This window comes from Bufo bufo, chromosome 2, assembly GCF_905171765.1.
Source record: "Bufo bufo chromosome 2, aBufBuf1.1, whole genome shotgun sequence".
In the NCBI taxonomy this organism is placed as follows: domain Eukaryota; kingdom Metazoa; phylum Chordata; class Amphibia; order Anura; family Bufonidae; genus Bufo; species Bufo bufo.
The window spans coordinates 259,231,505-259,254,948 of record NC_053390.1 but is presented as its reverse complement, the minus strand read 5'-3'; the positions used below and the strand labels follow the sequence as shown (position 1 = coordinate 259,254,948).

At 46.0% G+C, this 23,444-nt stretch overlaps 2 protein-coding genes across 3 annotated transcripts in view; one reads left to right on the top strand and one right to left on the bottom strand.

The window, feature by feature from the left end:
- The window catches only part of BICDL1 (BICD family like cargo adaptor 1), a 122,090-nt gene extending 113,637 nt beyond the window's left edge, over nt 1-8,453 (top strand). Inside the window, exon 11 of one of the 2 annotated variants that reach the window (XR_005776181.1) lies at nt 6,883-6,930. Coding sequence is in view for 1 of the 2 variants with exons in the window: in XM_040416517.1 (XP_040272451.1) it covers nt 6,883-7,089 (207 nt within the window). In the remaining variant the exon portion in view is untranslated. Of the gene's footprint in view, nt 1-6,882 lie in introns of both variants that reach the window. The other variant, XM_040416517.1, reaches the window with a different exon arrangement.
- RAB35 (RAB35, member RAS oncogene family) overlaps nt 8,258-23,444 on the bottom strand; it is a 31,566-nt gene continuing 16,379 nt past the window's right edge. Inside the window, exons 2-6 of the mRNA XM_040416519.1 lie at nt 20,031-20,081; nt 17,096-17,219; nt 12,973-13,097; nt 12,761-12,885; nt 8,258-8,936 (exon numbers count right to left, since the gene is read on the bottom strand). Coding sequence (XP_040272453.1) covers nt 8,808-8,936; nt 12,761-12,885; nt 12,973-13,097; nt 17,096-17,219; nt 20,031-20,081 — 554 coding nt within the window. The 3' untranslated portion in view covers nt 8,258-8,807. The remainder of the gene's footprint in view (nt 8,937-12,760; nt 12,886-12,972; nt 13,098-17,095; nt 17,220-20,030; nt 20,082-23,444) is intronic.

Sequence of the window (23,444 nt, the reverse complement as noted above, 5' to 3'; positions counted from 1 at the left end):
GACGCATTAGAGAGGCGAGAGGTTCCATCTTTTACTTTGATGTTCATCAGTATTTGCAGTGTCTCCTGAAATTGGCAATTATATCAGAGATGATCTGGAATTGTTACCCGCTTCCTCCATTACCTGCTGTCCAAGCATGTTAACAGATTGCCTAGCAAAATGGAGAACTTCCTCTAATAAGAGTAAAGGAGGTTTAAGGCCCCTTTCACACGAGCGAGTGAACGCATTGCACCTGCACTGAATCCTGACCCAGGGTCTGTGTACATGAGTGTTGGTTTTCACGTATTACTTGTGTGTTGCGTGAAAAATCGCGTTCTATATTCTGCATTTTTCACGCAACGCTGGATGGAGCTGCGTGAAAATCGCATCCGCAAGCAAGTGCGGATGCAATGCGTTTTTCACGGATGGTTGCTAAGAGATGTTTGCAAACCTTCAGTTTTTTATCATGCGCATGCAAAAGGAGATTTTTTATGAAATGTGAAACTCACCTGTAAAATCTTTTTCTCGTCTTTTCCATTGGGGGACACAGACCATGGGTATAGCTTACAGGTATTAGTAGGAGGGACACTATGCAAATACAAAAGAGCTCCTCCTCCTCGGGCTATACCCCCCGACTCCACCAGGAGGAACTCAGGCGTTGCAAAAGCAGTAGGAGAAGTAGACAAGAAAAAATAATGGAAGCCATCGGCCCAAGCCATAAGGTCCAACCACAAACAGAAACTGAATTGAAAACCCCTCCTGCAACAGGCAGAATGGGTGGGAGCTGTGTCCCCCAATGGAAAAGACGAGAAAAAGATTTTACAGGTGAGCTTCACAAAAAATCTCCTTTTCTCGTACTTTATTCCATTGGGGGACACAGACCATGGGACGTCCTAAAGCAGTCCATGGGGTGGGAAAAAATATCCGCACCGCCAGGAGGAACGTCCAACGGTCAAACAGGAACCACAGCCTGCAAAACCCTGCAGCCAAAGACAGCATCAGCCGAAGCTAGAGAATGCAACTGATAAAACTTCGTAAAGGTATGTAAGGACGACCAGGTGGCCGCCTTACATAGCTGATACGCAGAGGCACGATTGCGCCTTGCCCAGGAAGCCCCCACCGCCCGAGTGGAGTGAGCGGTAATCCGAGCCGGGGGAAGCCTACCACAAGCGCGATAAGCCGCGGAAATAGCCGAGCAAATCCATCGCACCACAGTGACCTTGGAGGCCGCCAGACCCTTATGAGGTCCCTCAGGAATCACAAAGAGGGAATCTGAACGGCGGACGGAAGCGGTAGCCGCGAGAGATACACCTTCAGGGCCCGTACGACATCCAGGGAATGCAGAGCGCGTTCCTTGGGGTTTGCCGGAGAAGGGCAAAAGGAGGGCAGGACCAGATCCTCGTTAAGGTGGAAGGAAGAGACCACCTTGGGCAAAAAGGAGGGAACTGGATGGAGCACAATCTTATCCTGGTGAAAAAACTGAAAAGGCTCTTGACAGGAGAGAGCGGCCAGCTCCGACACCCATCTGATGGAAGTTATGGCCACAAGGTAGACCACTTTCCAGGTGAGAAAAGTCAGGGAGACCTCTCTCAGAGGCTCGAAGGGGGCCGACTGCAGAGCGCGCATGACCAAATTGAGATCCCAAGGAGGCAAAGGGGGAACATACGGAGGAACCGAATGTGCCACCCCCTGCAAAAAAGGTCTTCACAGGACCCATAAGAGCAAGCGACCTCTGAAAAAGGACGGCCAACGCAGAAACCTGACCCTTCAGGGAACTCAGCGACAGTCCCATCTCAAGCCCGGACTGAAGAAAAGACAGCACCATCGGAATGGAAAGGCGAAGGGGAGGGAACCCAGAGTTCTCACAAAAAGTCATGAAAGCCTTCCAGGTACGATAGTAAATCCTGCAGGAAGCCAGTTTCCTCGCACTGGTCATGGTTCTAATCACCGAATCCGAGAACCCCCTCTTCTTCAGGATGGCGGTTTCAACAGCCACGCCGCTAAACGAAGAGACCGTAAATTCCGGTGGAAGAGCGGGCCCTGAGCCAGTAGATCCTCTCTGTCGGGAAGAGGCCATGGGGCGTCCACCAGCATCCGATCCACGTCTGAGAACCACGCGCAGCGAGGCCACTCTGAAGCGATGAGAACGGTCAGAATCCCTTCCGCCTCGATCTTGCGTAGGACCTTCGGTAGTAGAGGAAGCGGAGGGAAGACATAGAGGAGGCTGAAGTCCTGCCACGGAGACACCAGCGCGTCCACCCCGTACGCCTTCGGATCCCGGGCGCGAGCCAGGAACACCGGGAGCTTGTTGTTGAGCCTGGACACCATCAAGTCCACATCTGGACGACCCCATCTGCGGCAGATTTCCTCAAAGACATCTGGATGCAGAGACCACTTTCCTGGATCCACCTTGTTGCAGCTTAGAAAGTCCGCTGTCCAGTTGTCTACTCGTGGAATGTAAACTGCTGACAACACCGGAACGTGCGACTCCGCCCACGTCAGAATTCTCATCACCTCCTGCATCACCATTCGGCTGCGGGTCCCGCCCTGATGGTTGATGTAGGACACAGCCGTGGCATTGTCTGATTGAATCCTCACCGTGTGGCCCGCAAGGAAAGGAGTCCAATGGGAGAGAGAGTGGAAAATCGCCCTCAGCTCCAGAATATTGATCGGAAGGCGAGACTCTGCCGCCGACCAAACCCCTTGAACCGTGCGAGACTGGAGAACGCCGCCCCAACCCATCGGTGGTGACGATCGTCCAGGAGAACGGGAGAAAGGATTTTCCCGACCTCAGGTTTATCGGGGACAGCCACCAAGGGAGAGCCGCCCGAACCCGCTGAGACAAGCGGATGCGATCGTCCAGACCCCAAGAGGTCTTGTCCCAGAGGGAAAGGATCTCCTGTTGCAACAAGCGAGTGTGAAACTGGGCATACGGAATGGCCTCGAAAGAGGCCACCATAAGACCCAGGACCCGCATGCATTCCCGTATGGAGAGGAACGGGGAGCGCAGCAGATGCGACACTGCCCCCTGGATCTGGGAGGACTTGGAGACTGGCAGGAATACGCTGGCGGTCGAGGTGTCCAAAATCATCCCCAGGAAGGGGAGCTTCTGGGACGGGTGGAGAGAGGACTTTGGGAAATTGATTATCCAGCCGAACTGTTCCAGAGTTTGAACAGTGATCCGGACGCTGTCCTCGGCCTGCAGAAGCGAGGGGGCCTTTATGGACATAGGGCAGCAAAGGAATGGCCCTGGTATGAAGAAGAGCCATGATCTGTGCCAGGATCTTGGTAAAGACCCGAGGGGCGGTTGCTAATCCGAAAGGAAGGGCGACAAACTGATAGTGTCGACCACCAATGGCGAAGCACAGGAATCGTTGGTGAGACTCTGCGATCGGAACATGCAGATAGGCGTCCTGGATGTCCACGGACGTGAGGAACTCCCCTGGAAGAAGAGAAGCAATAACGGAGCGGAGGGATTCCATTCGAAACCTCCGCACCCGCAGAAACTTGTTGAGCAGTTTTAGATCCAGGATCGGACGCACCGACCCCTCCTTCTTTGGGACCACGAACAGGTTTGAATAGAAACCTGTGCCCTGTTCCTCTGGGGAAACTGGGGTAATAACCCCCCGGTCCAGAAGGGAGGAAACTGCCATTAAGAGGTCCGGGGCTCTGGTAGGATCCCCCGGAACGCGAGAAGGAAAAAACTTTCCGGTGGTCTGGACGCGAACTCTATCTGGTAACCAGACGTTACAACCTCTAGAGCCCATGCGTCCTGAACATGAGCCCTCCAAACCTGCTGATAAGAGAGCAGACGGCCCCCCACCACGAGGGGTGGGGGCGCCCCTTCATGTGGAAGACTGCTTGGGAGCCGCAGGGTGGGCCGACTGTGCCCTCGGGCGCCAGGAAGGCTGGGGCTTGAAGGAGAGCTTCTTTCGGGAGTCCTGTGACCCCCCACCAGAGGAAGCAGGTGATGTCCTGTTAGCAGAGAAGCGGCGAAAGGACTGGTACCGAGAACCGGGAGTCCTAGGCCAAAAGGGGCGCTTAGACCTGGGCTGGGGAAGATGAGTGCTCTTGCCCCCAGTAGCGGCAGAGATGAACTCATCCAGTTGAGCCCCAAAAAGTCTGGAACCCTCAAAGGGGAGGTTAGCAAGGGAACGCTTGGAGGAAGCGTCGGCGTCCCATACCTTCAACCAGACCTCCCTGCGCTGAATGACCGAGAGGGCTGAAATGCAGGCAAAGAGGGAACCAATGTCCATGGACCCCTCGCATAGGAATTTGGAAGCCTGAGACATCTGGAGGACCAAATCCAGTGTGTCAGCAGACGCATCTTGTTCCGCCAGGTCCTGGTGATGGCGCTGCAACCACACCGAGAGAGCTCTGGCCACCCACGCTTCAGATCGCAGGGACGTGCCCGCCAGTGAGAAAATGGATTTGGCCAGAGAATCTAGGCGCCTGTCCACAGCGTCCTGCAGAGAGGAGCCGTCCAGGACTGGGAGGGCCGTGTTTTTGGCTAATCTGGCCACCGGGGAATCCACCTTAGGGGGAGAAGACCATTTCTCCACGCTGTCCACCGGAAAAGGATAGAGAGTATCCATACGTTTGGTGGCAGAAAACTTTTGATTAGGACGGTCCTAGGCCCTGGATATGACCGCAGAAAATTCCTCATGGACCGGGAAGGCGGCAGCCTCCGGTCTTTTGGGGAGGAAAAAGGGCGAATCCCCCTGGAGGTTAAAGGTGTTCCTGACAGCCGCTACTAAGTCAGCCACCATAGTGGAGAGCTTAGGCGGAAGGTCCCGCTCCGTGACCTCTTCCGAGCCGGACAATTCCCCTTCAGACCTGCGCTCCCTGGGGGAGGGGGGGGGAGGAGAAGAGTCATCCGAACATGCCTCTAGACGAGCGGGGGAAGTAGAGTCATCCGAGGAGGGATGCTGTCGCTCACGCTGCCTCTTAGTAGTCAGGCGTCCTCTGCGGGAACCACTGCGAGGGGACGGAGTGGTTGGCGCCGCAGTATTGGAAACTGCCATACGTTCCATAAAGGACATGGGTGCCTTGGCGAATAGGGCCAAATCAGCGGCCGCGCTGGACATGGCGGATGCCCAAGCAGGAGCCGCAGACTCCGCAGTGACCGGGGGGGGACTGGTCTGGACAAGAGAAGGGGGAGAAGGGTGATTCTGTCCAGGGGCAGGGCAGGAGGCACAGGTGCCAATGACCGAAAGTGGGAGAAGACACTCTATACAGGACCCTATTGGTGTCTGAGAAGAGGTCTTAATAGACTTAGGTTTAGGCATGATGGCAACCAAAAGGATATAGCTGCAGCTAGAAGCTGAAAACAACCCTACCACTCAGGCAACCGCACAGGTAGCACCAGAGAGGAGCAGGGAAGCAGCCAGCCGGCGAGAGGAGCTCTCAGTAGACGCAGGAAGGAGCCGGAGCGAAGCGCTAGGCTCCGCCCCCCAGACGCATCATAGAGGCTCCCAGGGCTACTGAAGAAAAGGGCCCCCGGCGCCGAACGCGGCGTAGCGGGGGTTAATGAAGGTTTGGCGGTTCATGCAGGGGAAGGCAGAGAACCCCGATCAAGCGGGGGATCCGCCGCTGGAGTGTGCAGCTGTAATGTAGAAAGCGGCGCCGCTCTGGTCAGACATGTCCACATAACAAGTAGGCCGCATTAATCCCCAGAGAGGCCATGCCCTTAATAAAGTGCCTCCAGAGCCTCAGCGCCCCAGACAGAATGCATCACCCAATTCCCCTTCACCCAGACGGCCCATAGGTCTCAGTGCAGAGGAGGGGGAAGGGGGGGGGGGGGGCACAGAGGATGCAGCTTTATACTTATCTGCTCCTGAAGTCTTCTCCCTCTGTCCAGTACCAGCAGGGCTCACCTCTTCATACATCTGACTCACCTGAGTTCAGTGCTCTGGATGGAGGGCAGCGGCAGGTGACCCAGGGGCTGGTGGGATGCCGGAGCTAACAGGTCGAGCCCGGGTCCACTTGACTTCTTGGGGGGAAATTGAGGCAGCCAGGCAACGTCCCAAAGACGGCGGCGGGCACTCCACAGGGGACCAGGAAGGCGCCATGCCGACCTGTGTCCCCGTCTGGAAGAAAAATAACAAAAGCGGGAAGAAAAAAGTAAGTGTCCTCCTCCTTCACCAGACACTAAGCAAAGACTGAGTTCCTCCTGGAACTCCTCCGAGGAGGAGCTCTTTTGTATTTGCATAGTGTCCCTCCTACTAATACCTCTAAGCTATACCCATGGTCTGTGTACCCCAATGGAATAAAGTACGAGAAAACGCATTACACCCACACAATAAAAACTGAACGCGATCGCAGGCAAAACTGAATGACTTTGCCTGCAAAATCGCGCATTTTTCACTAAACGCATTTGCAACACATCTGGACGCACTGGTCTGCAAGGGGCCTAAGGCTGAGTTCACACATGACCAAATAGCTGCAAATTTCCCGTCACGGATTTTCGGGAGGTAAACCTGCCGCATTGTACAGTACCCACAAAGTGTATGAGATTTTATGTATGAAAACCACAGTGTAACTTGACCTGTGGTGCGGATTTGAAATCTGCAGAACATGAAATATAGGCTGTGGATTTCACCTTTTGTAATGGAGAGGGTGAAGTCTGCTTACTTTTCCCACAGCAAAAAACGCAAGTAGTACATGCAGCTTTTTTGGCGGAAGTGCCACACTAAAAAAAACGCTGCAGACTTTTCTGCTACGTGTGGATCTACCCTAAAGATTACCTCTGCATGGTTCATGCTCTAGTGTGAAAGGTTTGTCATCTCTACATTCACAACACCCTATTTTTATCACTCATTTTCTTCATAACGCTGCCGGGTCTGACAAAAATAGTTCCAATGTTTTAATTATTATAATTGTTTTATATTTTTTTTTCAACAGGATGACATGCACAGAGTCATTGACCAGCAATTGATGGACAAACACCAGAAGGAATGGAGCCAGACTGTATATTCCTTCTCCAGTGGCCACCAAATCAAACATTGTGGCAAGGCTACCACTCTGAATCGCACAGAGCGGCCAGGAGAAGAGCCTATTGGGTCTGAAGGAAGACGCCTCTTTTCATTTCTCAAGAAAACTAAATGTTAAGTGTTAACTGCTCGACCTTTATGAATCGTGACAGAAAGCTGTGTAGGGGAAATCTTTCCGCTGGTAATTAGAGTGGGAAGGCACGCTAGTGGTCCAGAAAGCCTTCCGCGGGTGTGCAAACCCTTAGAATATGCAAATAAAGAATAGTGGCGAGTGCCGCCTGCTTCATTCTTTATTCGCATATGAACTTTCTACATTATTCTGAAGGCTTGAGCACCGCGACACGCATGGTCGACAACGCCGGTATCCCTTTGCCTATGTGGGACATTAGCTGTGCCGCCCATCTTTTCTCTGTGTTTAATACAAACCCTTAGAATATTCCCACAGTCAAGAGGCGAGCAGGCATTTGGCTTACGAGTTACTAGAAAGTGTTTCGCTTGGCGCTCTTGCTAAGCACCTTGTATTTATTTCAGATGTATTTTTTATTGTGGACACCTAACACTTTGTTCAGTGGATTCTATCCATGAAGAACACCTTGCACTTTTAGAGCCATCCGTTTCTATTCACTCCACAGCTTCCTTGATAACGGAATCTAGCAGGTATTACCATTGTAGACAGGTCCTGAGCTGCTCTCAGTGCAAGGAAGAGACTCCCTACCTCTGGTCTTCCAGACAGAGCACAGCACACTGAAACGGTCCCTACTGTTTCCTACAGCTCACGTACTGAGAGAAGTTCCATGTACATAGAAGCAGAATTTTTATAATAAATATTGCATACAGTTTTGGTTTTATAATATACAGAAAATGTCATATTTTAGTACAAAATTATGCGCTTTTTATTGTAAACTCTCTGGAATAAAATATTTCTATGATTTTCCATGGCCCCCTCTGAATACCTTTATTGAACAGTCACCCTCAACATGTCAGACTGTAAACCGCTTTACCCACTCCATGCGTATTTCTATAGACATTAAGAGACGTTTCTGTTTTCAAATTCAGGATCCATATTTCACATTTTTATTAGTTTGTTCCTACTTATGAAGAAGATGGTACAAAAATTTGGCAGATATTTTTCCATTATTTATATATTTTCTTTCTTAACATAATGGTTCTTAGATTGTAACAAATGACTTTTAATAGGTCAGGATCCATCCAGCCTTTTATTAAAACCAAAATGATCTTGTGGTTGCCTGTCCCGCACTGGTCAATGGAATAGATGCTTGGTTTTCTTTAGCGTGGTTTTAAATAGTGACAAAAACTAAACAGCAGGGAAGCAAATTAACAGCAAGGCCTAGTGAATCTTACCCTAAGAGGCAGGACCAAAAACCAGGCGCAAGCCAAGGTTAAGACGCCAACTGTCCTAAATCTTTAAAAAGTTGATCAGTTCATATTCATCGCACGTCATGACAGATTGGCGATCAGAAGGCAAAAGCCAAAGCAATAGGAGGGCGGCATGGCTGGTTAACGCAATATACATTATGTACAGACTCTTGTTAATCAGTCCAAGGGGTAGGCACTGCAACTGTCCTTTCCTAGCAGACGCTCCAGAAGATCAGGGGTGACAAGGGGATGACAAGGATCCACAACACCTTGTTGGCACAGCAGTAAAAAGGTGCCAGCGCCTCTCAATAGAAAACCTTGAGAAAATTCTTAAATTAACAGCACAAAACTGAGAAAATGCCCCAACCCCTGAAAGCTGGGCACTGCCCGTGGTACAGTTACTCTTCGTCCCAGGAACGAATGTTAGGATTGCGTGCGGCCTCTGTGCTGTGCCTGCACCTAGCAGCATCTCTTCTTCCTTTTACTGTTTTTGTTTAATTTCACCACGTCATTCTGTTGCTGTTGTTGCTGCTTTGCCAAGTTTTCTTTCTTTGCTCGGAGGACTAGCTCAGTGATACAATTAAACATCTGGAGAAAAAAAATAAATGAAGGAAATATGTTAAAACGCTAATCTAAACACACTAACAGTGAATAATATATGCCACATATCCTAAACAGTTTGGCAATACATTTTTGGGCCCTTTTACCATTAGCGAATTAATAAAATGCCATAAGGCGCTGTTCACACATTCCTTGTAGTAGAACCTCCAACTCTAAAGCCTTTGAGAACACCTACTTGCAAACCCATAGTAAATGCAAACTGACTAATTGTAAGATTGTTTAAGAACTGCACAAAATGCAACTACCGGTATCTAATATTTAACTCTAAGGTGTTCTGGTTTTCAGGTACCTAAAGTGTTTATCCCATAACATCGTATTCCCAATCTACAGGATAAGTGTCCTAATGGAGTGGAAGTGTGCATGCGTGTCCACCGCTCCATTCAAACTAGCAAATATGGACCCCATTCTTATGATCAGTATGGGACCCAGATGCTGGAACCTCACCAGTCAGACACTTATTCCATATCCTATGGACAGTTTTTGTAATAGGACAACCCCTTTAAAGTCACTGTCCACCTTTAAATACCATTCCCATAGTGGCAGCTGAGATTGGCCAGAATTTTACCATTTAGGGCCCATTCAAACAACCATATCAGTTTTGCAGTCAGTATATACAGTCGTGTGCGACCCGCATTTTTCGGTTCCACCCATTCCAATGCCTATTCTTGTCTGCAAAACGGACAAGAATAGGACATGTTCTATCTTTTTGTGGGACTGCAGAATGCACATATGGATAACAGCACGCGAAGTGCTGTCCGCATCTTTTCTGGCCCCATTGTAATGAATTGGTCCAGATCTGACCCGCAAAAAATGCAGACCAAAAATACAGTTGTGTGAATGGACCTTTACTCTACTGAGTCTGTTTGGAGGGAATCTGGAAGGGGAATTGGGATTTTCTGTCACGTTGCAGCACAAGGGGCTTTTCAGTCCAACTGCCAAACAGTCAAATCTATCAGAATGTAAAGGCCCTGTGTCTGGATGAGATTTCTTTATTCCACAATTCTTGACAAGCTTGCTGACAATCTGCATGTTATAATGATGAAGGCCTACCTATACTAGATGCAATTGTGTGATTCTGTATCTCATATCTTCACAAGAAATACTGTAAATGTCTGACCTATCTCTAGAACAGAGAAAGTGTTCTTGGAACTCCTATGGAAGTGACTGGAGAGGTGTGCATGCATGGCCACCTCTACACAGTGACCATGGCATCAAGCAGGACAGGGAGTGAGGGGCCACTGTACTGGAGATACATGTGCGACCTGCATCGATCAGAGATTTATGGTACAGTGGGTATAAAAAGTCTACACACCCCTGTCAAAACATCAGGTTTCTGTGATGTAAAAAAATGAGACAAAGATAAATCATTTCAGAACTTTTTCCACCTTTAATGTGACCTATAAACTGTACCACTCAATTGAAAAACAAAATGAAATCTTTTAGGTGGAGGGAAGAAAAAATATGCAACCATATAATTTTATTTTTATAAGTGTGCACACCCTTAAACTAATACTTTGTTAAAGCACCTTTTGATTTTATTACAGCACTGTCTTTTTGGGTATGAGTCTATCAGCATGGCACTTTTGACTTGGCAAGATTTGCCCACTCTTCTTTGCAAAAATACTCCAAATCTGTCAGATTGTGAGGGCATCTCCTGTGCACAGCCTTCTTCAGATCACCCCACAGATTTTCAATCGAATTCAGGTCTGGGCTCTGGCTGGGCCATTCCAAAACTTTAATCTTCTTCTGGTGAAGCCACTCCGTTGTTGATTTGAATGTATGCTTTGGGTCATTGTCTTGCTGAAAGATGAAGTTCCTCTTCATGTTCAGCTTTTTAGCAGAAGCCTGAAGGTTTTGTGCCAATATTGACTGGTATTTGGAACTGTTCATAATTCCCTCTAGCTTAACTAAGGCCCCAGCTCCAGCTGAAGAAAAACAGCCCCAAAGCATGATGCTGCCACCACCATGCTTCACTGTGGGTATGGTGTTCTTTTGGTGATGTGCAGTGTATCTTTTGGAATTATGGCCAAAAAGTTCAACCTTGGTTTCATCAGACCATAACCCATTTTCCCACATGCTTTTGGGAGACTTCAGACGTGTTTTTGCAAAATGTAGCCTGGCTTGGATGTTTTTCTTTGTAAGAAAAGGCTTTCGTCTTGCCACTCTACCCCATAGCCCAGACATATGAAGAATACGGGAGATTATTGTTACATGTACCACACAGCCAGTACTTGCCAGATATTCCTGCAGCTCCTTTAATGTTGCTGTAGGCCTCTTGGTAGCCTCCCAGACCAGTTTCTTCTCGTCTTTTCATCAATTTTGGAGGGACGTCCAGTTCTTCTTAGTAATGTCGCTGCTGTGCCATATTTCCTCCACTTGATGATGACTGTTTTCACTGTGTTCCCTGGTATATCTAATGCCTTGGAAATTATTTTGTACCCTTCTCCTGACTGATACCTTTTAACAATGAGATCCCGCTGATACTTTGGAAGCTCTCTGTGGACCATGGCTTTTGCTGTGGGATGCGACTAAGAAAATTTCAGTAAAGACCAACTAGAGCAGCTGAACTTTATTTCGGGTTAATCAGAGGCACTTTAAATTATGGCAGGTGTATGCTGACTCCTATTTAACATGATTTTGGCCGAATGCACACGGCCGTGGAACATGATCTATAGTGTATTACTGTAGTGCAGCGGCGGCATGAAGCGCACGGCGTCATAGCAACCAATGACGCTGTGCGCTCCTGCTGTCAGCAGGATGCCAGGCCGGGATACCACGGACCGCTCACGTCCGTGTTCCACGGCCGTGTGCATTCGGCCTTTGAATGTGATTGCTTAATTCTGAACACAGCTACATCCCCAGTTATAAGAGGGTGTGCATACTTATGCAACCACATTATTTTTGTTTTCTTCCCTCCATATAAAAGATTTCAGTTTGTTTTTCGATTGAGTGGTACAGTTTATAGGTCACATTAAAGGTGGAAAAGGTTCTGAAATGATTTATCTTTGTCTCATTTTTTTACATCACAGAAACCCGACATTTTAACAGGAGTGTGTAGACTTTTTATATCCACTGTACATCCTGTGGATATGCTGTAAATGTCCAAGGTGAGAATATCCAACACAATCAAAGAAATTAAAGAAATGCACAAAACCATGTACAAAGATCCTCCCAATCTTCACTATAATCCAAACACACAGATATGACTTATGCATATTGCATTTCCTATAATTAATAGAAGCAGTCGTATAATTCAATGTGCAAAAGCTGCAGCATCCAAACAATCAATACTTATCAATCCATAATGTAAGGAGAGGATTCATTCAGAGGTGGAGGGTTAGCGTGGAAATGGGACATGTACCCAGAAACGTCGCTGAGCGTCCAAGCGTGCTTACCCTCCACCTCTGAATGAATCGTCTCCTTACAATAAGGATTGATAAGTATTGATTGATTGTTTGGACACTGCAGCTTTTGCACACTGAATATAAGACTGATGCCAAGATATATTTGCTGCTATTGATTATATGAAACACAATACGCATTAAAAGTATTTTTTTGAGTCGTGTGTTATTTCAAGATCTGAATATCCCTTAAAGCTAAAATGAGAGGCCCCAAGGATAAAGAAGCCAGTGTATGACAGGAGATACTGATAGGCTTGTTCTTCCTCCAGCTGCCAAATCCAACTGAAAGCATTGATCGACTGGTTAAAACAACCTCCTATTAAATCAACCAAAAATGCCAAACATGGTCACCAAGTATATGCTGCTGGCATGTCTGGTGAGGTTACACACCTCCTCAACGTTGAGGTTTTCTTTAGCGCTAGTCTCAAACAGCCGAATGTCCATCTGACCAGCAAACTTATAGGCGTCTTCTGTTTCCACCACTTTCCGCTCAGGGTCATCATTCTTATTTCCCACTTTGAAAAGACAAAAATTGTAAATCACAGATTTCGATATTAGGAACACTTCTGCTTACATGGTATCAGAGACAAAGAAATTCTCACCTAATATCCGGCACACGTCATCACAGTTCTGGTTTATTTCATGCAACCATCTTTTTACATTTACAAAAGACTCAGCACTGGTAACGTCATAAACGACAATGACACCGTGCGTCCCTCTGTAGTATCTGTAATAAACCATAGCAAGGAAAAATTAAAAATCAACCGATCTGAACTCTAGAGGTTTAAAGGGATACTCCCATCTTGTCACTGGGACATATCACTTTATAAGATGGAGATACCTCTTAATGATACAAAGGGCAAACAAGAGCAGTGTTGCTGTCTGTGGAAGCCACTTTGGAACCAAAGCTCATAGTTCAGAATCAAATAAAATGGTAATACCAGATTTCTGAACCTGTAGATGTTGATACCCAGACTATGTAAAAAGACTAGTGTGACTGATTGATCATTTATCAAATGATCGCACCTTATATGCAACACCAAAAACCACCCTGTGCAATCGCCCTGTGAAAACTTTATGGGGATGACCTACCATATTACTGATTGTCTTGCCCCACACTACAGATAACTACTGCATATAAATGCTGTTTAACAAATGCCGATCTGCGTTTGTTACTGGGGAAAATATCTACTTGTGTAAAAGGACCCCAACTGCCATAAAAGCAACAAGAAATTAATCCCTTATGACCACCATTACAGGTTTCTGTAGTGGAGAGCAGGAGGAGTCCAGCTGTCACATGACTGCCAGGCTCCTGTCTAACTTCCCAGACTGGCAGAAGCGCCAATCCAGGCCGTTTAACCCCTTAGATGCCACAGCCAGTAGCGACCGTGACATCTAGGCGGTTTAGAAGGAGGGGGCGTCCTGTGTCAGGCATTGGCATCCTGTGAATGAGATCACAGGATGCTGATACCTTAGCATGGCAGCCTGCCCTCAGTGTGACCCATCAGGCTGTGCCCTCTCTGGTGCGGCTTGATAGTGTCAATATAGTATTTACAGTATAATACACTACTGCAGTATAATACGATCAAAAGATAGTCTAGTACTTGTGGGACTAAATTGTAAAATAAAGAAAATCTTTTTTTATTGAAAAGATGCTCATCAATGTAAAAAATAATAATCAGCAAAAATAAAATCTCATCCACATATTTAGTATCGCAGAGTACATAATTTATTCCACACGGTGAACACCTTAAAAATAGTGGTAGAACTGTGCCCCAAAATGGAACCAAGGAAAACTGCAAGGTGTACCAGAAAGATCTGGCTCTCGCACACCTCTGTAGAAAGAAAAATAATATAGGTCTTGGGATTTGATGATGCAAAAAGTTTTTCTTAAAAGGATTTATTGTGCACAAGTAGTAAAACTTAAAAAATAAAATACATGTTTGGTATCACCGTAATCATGCTGACCCACAGAAATTAATGCGGAAAGTGAATGTCACAAAACTTGTAACGTAAAAACTCAGTGGCAGTATTGCTGTTTTTTTTCCCCATTCACTCCCCAAAAAGTTACAAGTTAACCAGTAAGGCTACTTTAACACTCGCATTTTGTGCGGATCCGTCTCGGTTCAGATAATACAACCGCATGCATCCGTTCAGAACGTATCCGTTTGTATTATCTTTAACACAGCCAAGACGGATCCATCTTGAACACTATTAAAAGTCAATAGAGGACGGATCAGTTTTCTATTGTGCCAGTTTGTGTCAGTGAAAACAGATCTGTCCCCATTGACTTACATGGTGTGTCAGGACGGATCCGTTTGGCCCAGTTTCATCAGACTGACAGCAAAACGCTGCAAGCTGCGTTTTGGTGTCCGTCTCCAAAGCGGAATGGAGACTGAACTGATGCATTCTGAGCGGATCCTTTTCCATTCAGAAGCATTAGAATGCAAACTGATTCGTTTTGGACCGATTGTGAGAGCCCTGAACGGATCTCACAAACGGAAAGTGTGAAAGTAGCCTAAGTTATGTGTGCCCCAAAATGGTGCCATTAAAAACTACAATTTGTCCCGCAAAAAACAACCCCTCATACTGCTGCATTGATTGAAAGATAAAAAATAAAATAAAATTAGACCTCTCGAATTGTAATAATGAAAACATGAAAGAAAAAAAATTCTCTAAGGCCCCCAAATGCGGGTTACAGTGCCTTGAAAAGTATTCATACCCCTTGAATCTTTCCACATTTTTTCATGTTACACCCACAAACTTAACATGTATTTTGGGATTGTATGTGATCAACACAAAGTAGCAAGTATGTGTGAAGTGAAAAGAAAATGATACATGGTATTCAAACATTTTAATAAATAAAAATCTGGACCATTACAGCTGCAAGTCTTTTGGGGTACATCTCTACCAGCTTGGCACATTTAAAGGCTGACATTTTTGCTAAATAGTTCATGCTCAACGGATGGAGAACATCTATGAACAGCAATTTTCAAGTCTTGCCGCAGATTCTCAATGAGATTTATGTCTGGACTTTAACTGGGCCATGAATATGCTTTGATCTAAACCATTTCATTGTAGCTCTGGCTGTATGTTCAGGGTCATTGCCCAGCTAAACCTCCTCCCCAGTCTCAAGTCTTCTGCAGCCTCTATCAGGTTATCCTTCAGGATTGTCCTGTATTTAGCACCATCCATCTTCACTGTTCCTGCTGAAGAAAAAAGCATCCCCACAGCATGATGCTGCCACGACGTTTCATGGCGAGGATGGTGTGTTCAGGGTGATTGCAATGTTAGTTTTCCGCCACACATAGCGTTTTGCATTTAGGCGAAAAAGTTTAGGTCTCATCTGACCAGAGCACCTTCTCCATGTTTGCTGTGTCCCCTACATGGCTAGTGGCAAACTGCTTACAGGACTTCTTGTGGCTTGCTTTAAAAAAAAAATGGCATTCTTTTTGCCACTCTTCCATAAAGGCCAGATTTGTAGAGTACACGACTAATAGTTATCCTGTGGACAGATTCTCCCATCTGAGCTGTGGACCTCTGCAGCTCCTCCAGAGTGACCATGGGCCTCTTGGCAGCTTCTCTAATCAGTGGTCTCCTTGCCTGGGCTGTCATTTTAGGTGGGCAGCCATGTCTTGGTGGGTTTGCAATTGTGCCATACTTTTTCCATTTTCAGATAATGGATTTAACAGTGCCCCATCAGATGTTGAGCACTTGGGATATTTTTTAATAACCCAACCCTGCTTTACACTTCTCTACACCTTTATCCCTGACCTGTCTGGTGTGTTCCTTGGTTTTCACGATGCAGTTTGATCACTATTGGTCACTAACAAACCTTTATGTCCTTCACTGAACATATTTAGTTATAACAGCATACATTACACACAAGTGGACTATTTACTAATTAGGTGACTTCTGAAGGCAATTGGTCACACCAGATTTTATTTCTAGTGTATTAATAAAGAGGGCTGAATACAAATGCACACCACACTTTTCAGATTTATTAGAAATTTTGAAAACCATGCATCATTTTCATTTCACTTCTCACATATTAGCTACTTTGTGTTGGTCTAAATATATATATTAGTGAGGTTTCGCTCTGGTAGACAGGATTAGCGGACGCAGTATAGAGGCAACAACAAGTTCTTTGGATCAAACAGTTCAGTGTTTTATTCACACTTTAGGCAAGTGACAAAACAAGCAGTCATAATCAAACCAAAAGTTACCTTGCGGTGTTGGTGGTAATTCACACCATGTGGCAATTCTGCCTCAAAGAGTCCTTGCTGATAGCAGCACCAACCTGTTTTCACGCCAAACAGGTAGCAAGCCTTCATCCAGACACAAGGCTCCCAGATCCCAACACAGAGACCTGGCTTCTGAGCCCAGTTGCCTATTTAAGGACAGCCAGGTGCTGCCAAAACCCGGACCGTCACTTGAAATCCGGTCCGGTATTTGACCTCACCTGGCTGTAAATCAGCCCAGCAGCACATGCTGGGAGGAAAATACAAAATCCCAATAAAGTACATTTAAGTTTGTGGGTGTAACGTTAAAAAAAAATTGGGTAAAGTTCATGGGGTACGAATACTTTTTCAACGCACTGTAAATACATAGACTAGAAATATGGATAAACTCAAACTCCTGAAGGGCAAACTAATGTAGGAAGCTGATCTATGAGAACTAAAAATGGAGAGATTACAATCCAGTGTCTGCTCAGAGTGAACTTACGTTGATGTTATGGTCCGGAATCTCTCCTGTCCTGCCGTGTCCCAAATCTGGAGTTTCACTTTCTCACCATTAATTTCAACTGTTCGGATTTTAAAATCAACTCCGATTGTTGTGATGTAGCTGCCTGTAAGAGAGGTAAGAAGTGAGTGGATCTAAGGGGTTTCTAAAATACTAAAGTACCTCCTGCATATACTCAGAAGTAACAGACTAATCCTCCTTGTGGTTAACACTCCTTTTCCAGAGTTGTGGTTCCATAACATCATTGACCAAGAAAACTTTGGAAACACGTTTTCAAGTGTCATACATCAGTTTTCTCTTAATAACGTGATGTGCTATTATACCTTATGTGGTGGTTTAACTTCCAGTTAACCAACAGAAGGGGGGGGGGATGCATCTGTTAGAGTTAGAAAAGCATCCTGACAGCATCTACTTAGTCTCCCATAGACCTGACAGGTCATATAAAACATAATGCCAAAATCAAATCGCCTTCTACCGTACTTCCACAACTGACTTTAACAAGAAACTCTACATTACACAATCGGGAGGGAAAGTATAGGAGATATGTAGGGAACATTAAAGAGGTTGTCTGAAGGTACGGCTGAGGCCAGCGAATGGCTGCTGTGGTCACAAGTTGCTGGAAATAATATAAAATTTAAAAAGAAATACATTCACCTGTTCGCTCCAGCGCAGTCCCCACCAGTCCGTCTTTGTTTTTCCCAGCACTGAGGCCAATGACTGGGTGCAATGCTCATGAAAATAAACAGACTGGTGAGCACTATTGGAGCATTGATTCTGGAGCCGATTTACAACAGCAGCTACTTTAATGCCTTAACATCCCAGACAACCTCTTTACCCCCCCACACCCACCCACCCAGTTGTACATTTATTTATTAAAGTCTAGTAGGAATAATAGAGGCGTGACATGATAGTCATAAGAATATATGCTCCAGAATGGTCACTTCCTGGGGAATGCAAGCAGTTACTCTGGGTCCTCTTTAAGAGCTACATGGAGTATACACCATTTTAATGGAGTTGCTGGTGCCATTATATATACACACATATACATACATATATATATACACACACACACACACTGCTCAAAAAAATAAAGGGAACACTTAAACAACACAATGTAACTCCAAGTCAATCACACTTCTGTGAAATCAAACTGTCCACTTAGGAAGCAACACTGAGTGACAATCAATTTCACATGCTGATGTGCAAATGGGATAGACAACAGGTGGAAATTATAGGCAATTAGCAAGACACCCCCAATAAAGGAGTGGTTCTGCAGGTGGTGACCACAGACCACTTCTCAGTTCCTATGCTTCCTGGCTGATGTTTTGGTCACTTTTGAATGCTGCCGATGCTTTCACTCTAGTGGTAGCATGAGACGGAGTCTACAACCCACACAAGTGACTCAGGTAGTGCAGCTTATCCAGGATGGCACATCAATGCGAGCTGTGGCAAGAAGGTTTGCTGTGTCTGTCAGCGTAGTGTCCAGAGCATGGAGGCGCTACCAGGAGACAGGCCAGTACATCAGGAGACGTGGAGGAGGCCGTAGGAGGGCAACAACCCAGCAGCAGGACCGCTACCTCCGCCTTTGTGCAAGGAGGAACAGGAGGAGCACTGCCAGAGCCCTACAAAATGACCTCCAGCAGGCCACAAATGTGCATGTGTCTGCTCAAACGGTCAGAAACAGACTCCATGAGGGTGATATGAGGGCCCGACGTCCACAGGTGGGGGTTGTGCTTACAGCCCAACACCGTGCAGGACACTTGGCATTTGCCAGAGAAAACCAAGATTGGCAAATTAGCCACTGGCGCCCTGTGCTCTTCACAGATGAAAGCAGGTTCACACTGAGCACATGTGACGAGTCTTGAGACGCCGTGGAGAACGTTCTGCTGCCTGCAACATCCTCCAGCATGACCGGTTTGGCATTGGGTCAGTAATGGTGTGGGGTGGCATTTCTTTGGAGGGCCGCACAGCCCTCCATGTGCTCGCCAGAGGTAGCCTGACTGCCATTAGGTACCGAGATGAGATCCTCAGACCCCTTGTGAGACCATATGCTGGTGCGGTTGGCCCTGGGTTCCTCCTAATGCAAGACAATGCTAGACCTCATGTGGCTGGAGTGTGTCAGCAGTTCCTGCAAGACGAAGGCATTGATGCTATGGACTGGCCCGCCCGTTCCCCAGACCTGAATCCAATTGAGCACATCTGGGACATCATGTCTCGCTCTATCCTCCAACGTCACGTTGCACCACAGACTGTCCAGGAGTTGGCAGATGCTTTAGTCCAGGTCTGGGAGGAGATCCCTCAGAAGACCGTCCGCCACCTCATCAAGAGCATGCACAGGCGTTGTAGGAAGGTCATACAGGCACGTGGAGGCCACACACACTACTGAGCCTCATTTTGACTTGTTTTAAGGACATTACATCAAAGTTGGATCAGCCTGTAGTGTGTTTTTCCACTTTAATTTTGAGTGTGACTCCAAATCCAGACCTCCATGGGTTTAAAAATTTGATTTCAGCACATTCAACTATGTAAAGAACAAAGTATTTCAGAAGAATATTTAATTAATTCAGATCTAGGATGTGTTATTTTTGTGTTCCCTTTATTTTTTGGAGCAGTATATATATATATATATATATATATATATATATATATATATATATACACACATATATACATATATATATATATATATATATATATATATATATATTATATATATAATTTGTGACAAGGAGATCGACAAATGGCACATAAGGAATTTTTAAAGGAAGGAGAAATTTTACTAGGAAGTATGCAAGGAGATGTGACAAGGGCAAAAAAGACAGAGGGAAGGTCGAGTCTCGACTAGTTTCTAAAGATTAGTAGTGATGTACAGAGAGGTGAGGTTACAGCGCGGCCTACATAATGATGTTAGACATACCTGAAAAGGTATTATCAGCAAACCTTAGGAGTAAACTACTTTTGCCGACACCTAAAATAAAAAAGAAAACAATTAATATTATTCTGGTCCATAATAAACATCATCATAAAATATGAAGTGTATAATGTATCACACCATGTAGGATTTGGTTGTAAGTAACATAAAACATGTTGGATAGCTTTGCGATATTCCCTCTAACCTTACTAATGGGGTTTCGGTTGACGCCGATGACCGAGACCCACCGTATTACGGATCCGTCAGAGTGATGTAGTAAAGACGGAGGTGTGAAGAAAACCCACCAGGCTGCTCAAGTGTACATTCCTCTGCTATACACCCTTCTCCTGAAGATGGTGATGAGATGGAGCAAGACACTGAGGTGACCACTGGGGGCAGGGTGTTTGCTGCCTGCCTTAAGGTGCATTTAGACGCACCAATTATCAGTCACATTATTGGGAACGACTGTTCCTGCAAGCAGTCGTTCCTAAAAAAATCTGCCCGTCTGAATGTACCGCCGATCACCCGATGAAAGAGCGAAAAGCTAGTTCATCAGGTGATCCTGTCGCTCGTGCAGGCACCACCGATCATGTGTTCTAAACAGCCATCTGCTGCTCAAAAGCCATGATTCTGTATGAGGACAGGGGATAGCAATCGGCCGCTGCATTGCCCTGTGTAAACCCAGCTTTAGATATCTCCAGGCTTCTTAGAGAAAACTGCTGGTGTAACAAGACAAATAGGTTGTCACAAGCTGACCTTCTGCTGGCACATTGGGAAGACTACAAATAACCGTGGCAGTCCAGGCTGTTTCCATAGTGAAGACTGCGCTAATATGGAAGACATACGTTCTGACATGTATGTTAGGCCTGGTTTCCTTATATTACCAATATAAAACCGACTAAAATATAAGCATTTCACACTGAAAACCGAGCATATAAGCAATGACTTACTTTGTATAATACCATTTTCCTTAAAGAGGCTGACTCGCCTCAGTAAGTGGCATTTATCATGTATAGAAAGTTAATACAAGGCATTTACTAATGTATTGTGATTGTCCATGTTGCTTCCTTTTTCCATCGCATTATACACTGCTCCCTTCCATGGTTACGACCACCCTGCAATCCAGCAGTGGTGGCCGTCCTTGCACACTATAGGAAAATGTGCCGGCCTCTCTGGTGGCTGGGACAGTGGGAGCTCACATAGGCTGATGGTAATTCCTATAATGTGCAAGCACGGCTACCGCTGCAGGATTACAGGGTGGTCGTAATCATGGAAACAAGCAGAGTATAATGTGATGGATAAATGAATCCAGCCAGAAAAGGAAGCAATATGGTTAAAGGGGTTCTGTAGCTTTTTCTTACTGATGATCTATCTTCTGAATCAGCAGTATCTGATCGGCAGGGGTGCAATCAGCTGTTTGAGAAGGTAGCAGCGCCGTGGCCTTCTAGCAGTTTCCCGTGACGTCACGACTAGTACCACTGGCCTGGCACGGCCAGGTCCCGTTTACTTCAATGGGGCTTAGCCGCACCCAGGCCAGTGATACTAGTCGTGACGTCACTGGGCTTGTGGTAAACGGAGAGAAGGCAGCGGTGCTGCCTTCAAAAAGAGGTGATCGGCGGGGGTCCCAGGTGTTAGACCCCCGTCAATCAGATGCTGCTGATCCTGAGAACGGATCAGTAAAGTTAATTTCACACTTGCGTTAAACTTTTCTGGTATTGAGTTCCGTCCTAGGGGCTCAATACCGGAAAAAAAAACTGATCAGTTTTATCCTAAAGCATTCTGAATGGAGAGCAATCCGTTCAGTATGCATGATGATGTCTTCAGTTCAGTCACTGTACGGTTTTTGGATGGAGAAAATACTTACATTCTTTCCATTGAAACGCATTAATGCCAGATCCGGCCCCAAGTGTTCCGGAAAAACAGAATCGATTTTGCGGTCTGCGCATGCGCAGACCTTTAAAAATGTGAAAAAAGATAAATACCGGATCCGTTTTTCCAGGTATTGCAATGTACTTGTGAGATGGATCAGTATCTACAAATGGTAACCGTTTGCATACAGGCGCCGGAATCCAACAATGCAAGTGTGAAAGTACCCTAAGAAAAAGCTACAGATCCCCTTTAATAACAATACATTAGTAAGTGCCAGGTCATTTCGCTACACAATAAATGTTATTTGCTGAAGTGACACAACCCCATTAACTAAAAAAGGCTATCCAGCTATCAGAAGTCCAAAGAAAGCCAATAAGGGCTTCTCAGCTAACAGATCCAGAAATCAACTGAGTATTATAAAGGTTGAATCGCCTCCAGGTCTGACCAAGATTCTGTCCATGCACTTCTCCAGATCATGTGCCAGGCCTGTGCCACCATCTAATACTGTATGTTAGCCTATGCATTTGGCACATAGTATGCCAGTTCGTACCCTTCCCCACATGTAACTTGCCAGTTCCACCCCCACATTCAGGATACCATTCTAAGTCACATCGAATAGGCACCGCAATCCAACATCGAGAATATATGCTACGCCCACATACAATGTGTCAGCCGAAGCCTCCGATACAGACTTCATGCCAGCTATACATACTGGTGCCTCAGTCTTTAAAAAAAACCTACTGCACAAACTCCATCTTCCTTAATATGATGCTTAGTGCTAGTTAGTATTGGACAAATAGAGTATCTCTGAGCCAACCTCCAGATATAGGCCTCATGCACACGACTGTTGTCTTATTCCGTGTCCGTTCAGTTTTTCGTGATTTTCTGCGGACCCATTGACTTTCAATGGGTCCGTTGAAAACTCGGCTAATGCACCGTTTGTCATCCGCGTCTGATCCGTGGTTCCAGTCAGTCAAAAAAATATAACCTGTCCTATTATTTTTGCGGAAAACGGTTTGCGGACCCATTCAAGTCAATGGAACCGCTAAAAAACACGGAGGCACACAAGATTGTCATCCGCGTCCGTTTTTTTCCTATCATTTGCTTGGCAAACCTGTCTTAGATTTTTTTTTTACTTTCCTTTATGTCTGGTGATCCTCCAAAAATAAAGGAAGACACACGGAAACAAAAACGGAACAGCGAAACCCCATTTTGCGGAACGGAACACAACGGTCGTGTGCATGAGGCCATATACGGTAAGTCAGGAGTATTTCCCCACGTACACCTTCAATGGAAGGCCCAGCCTTTCTCCTCTTTCCCCACTGAAATTACAAGCATGTAGGGGGTGCTGAAAGACATAGCTGTCACCTGGCATCTAATTAAGGTGCCCGGGCACTTTTAGGCCACCTGCACACGGTGGAATACATGAGGGAAAATCCGCAGCATAGTACAGTACCAACAAAGTGTAGGAGACCACACAAATGGAAATTGACCTGCCGTGCAGATTTCCAAAGTCTGCAGCATGTCAATTATGTTTGCGGTTTTCGCTGC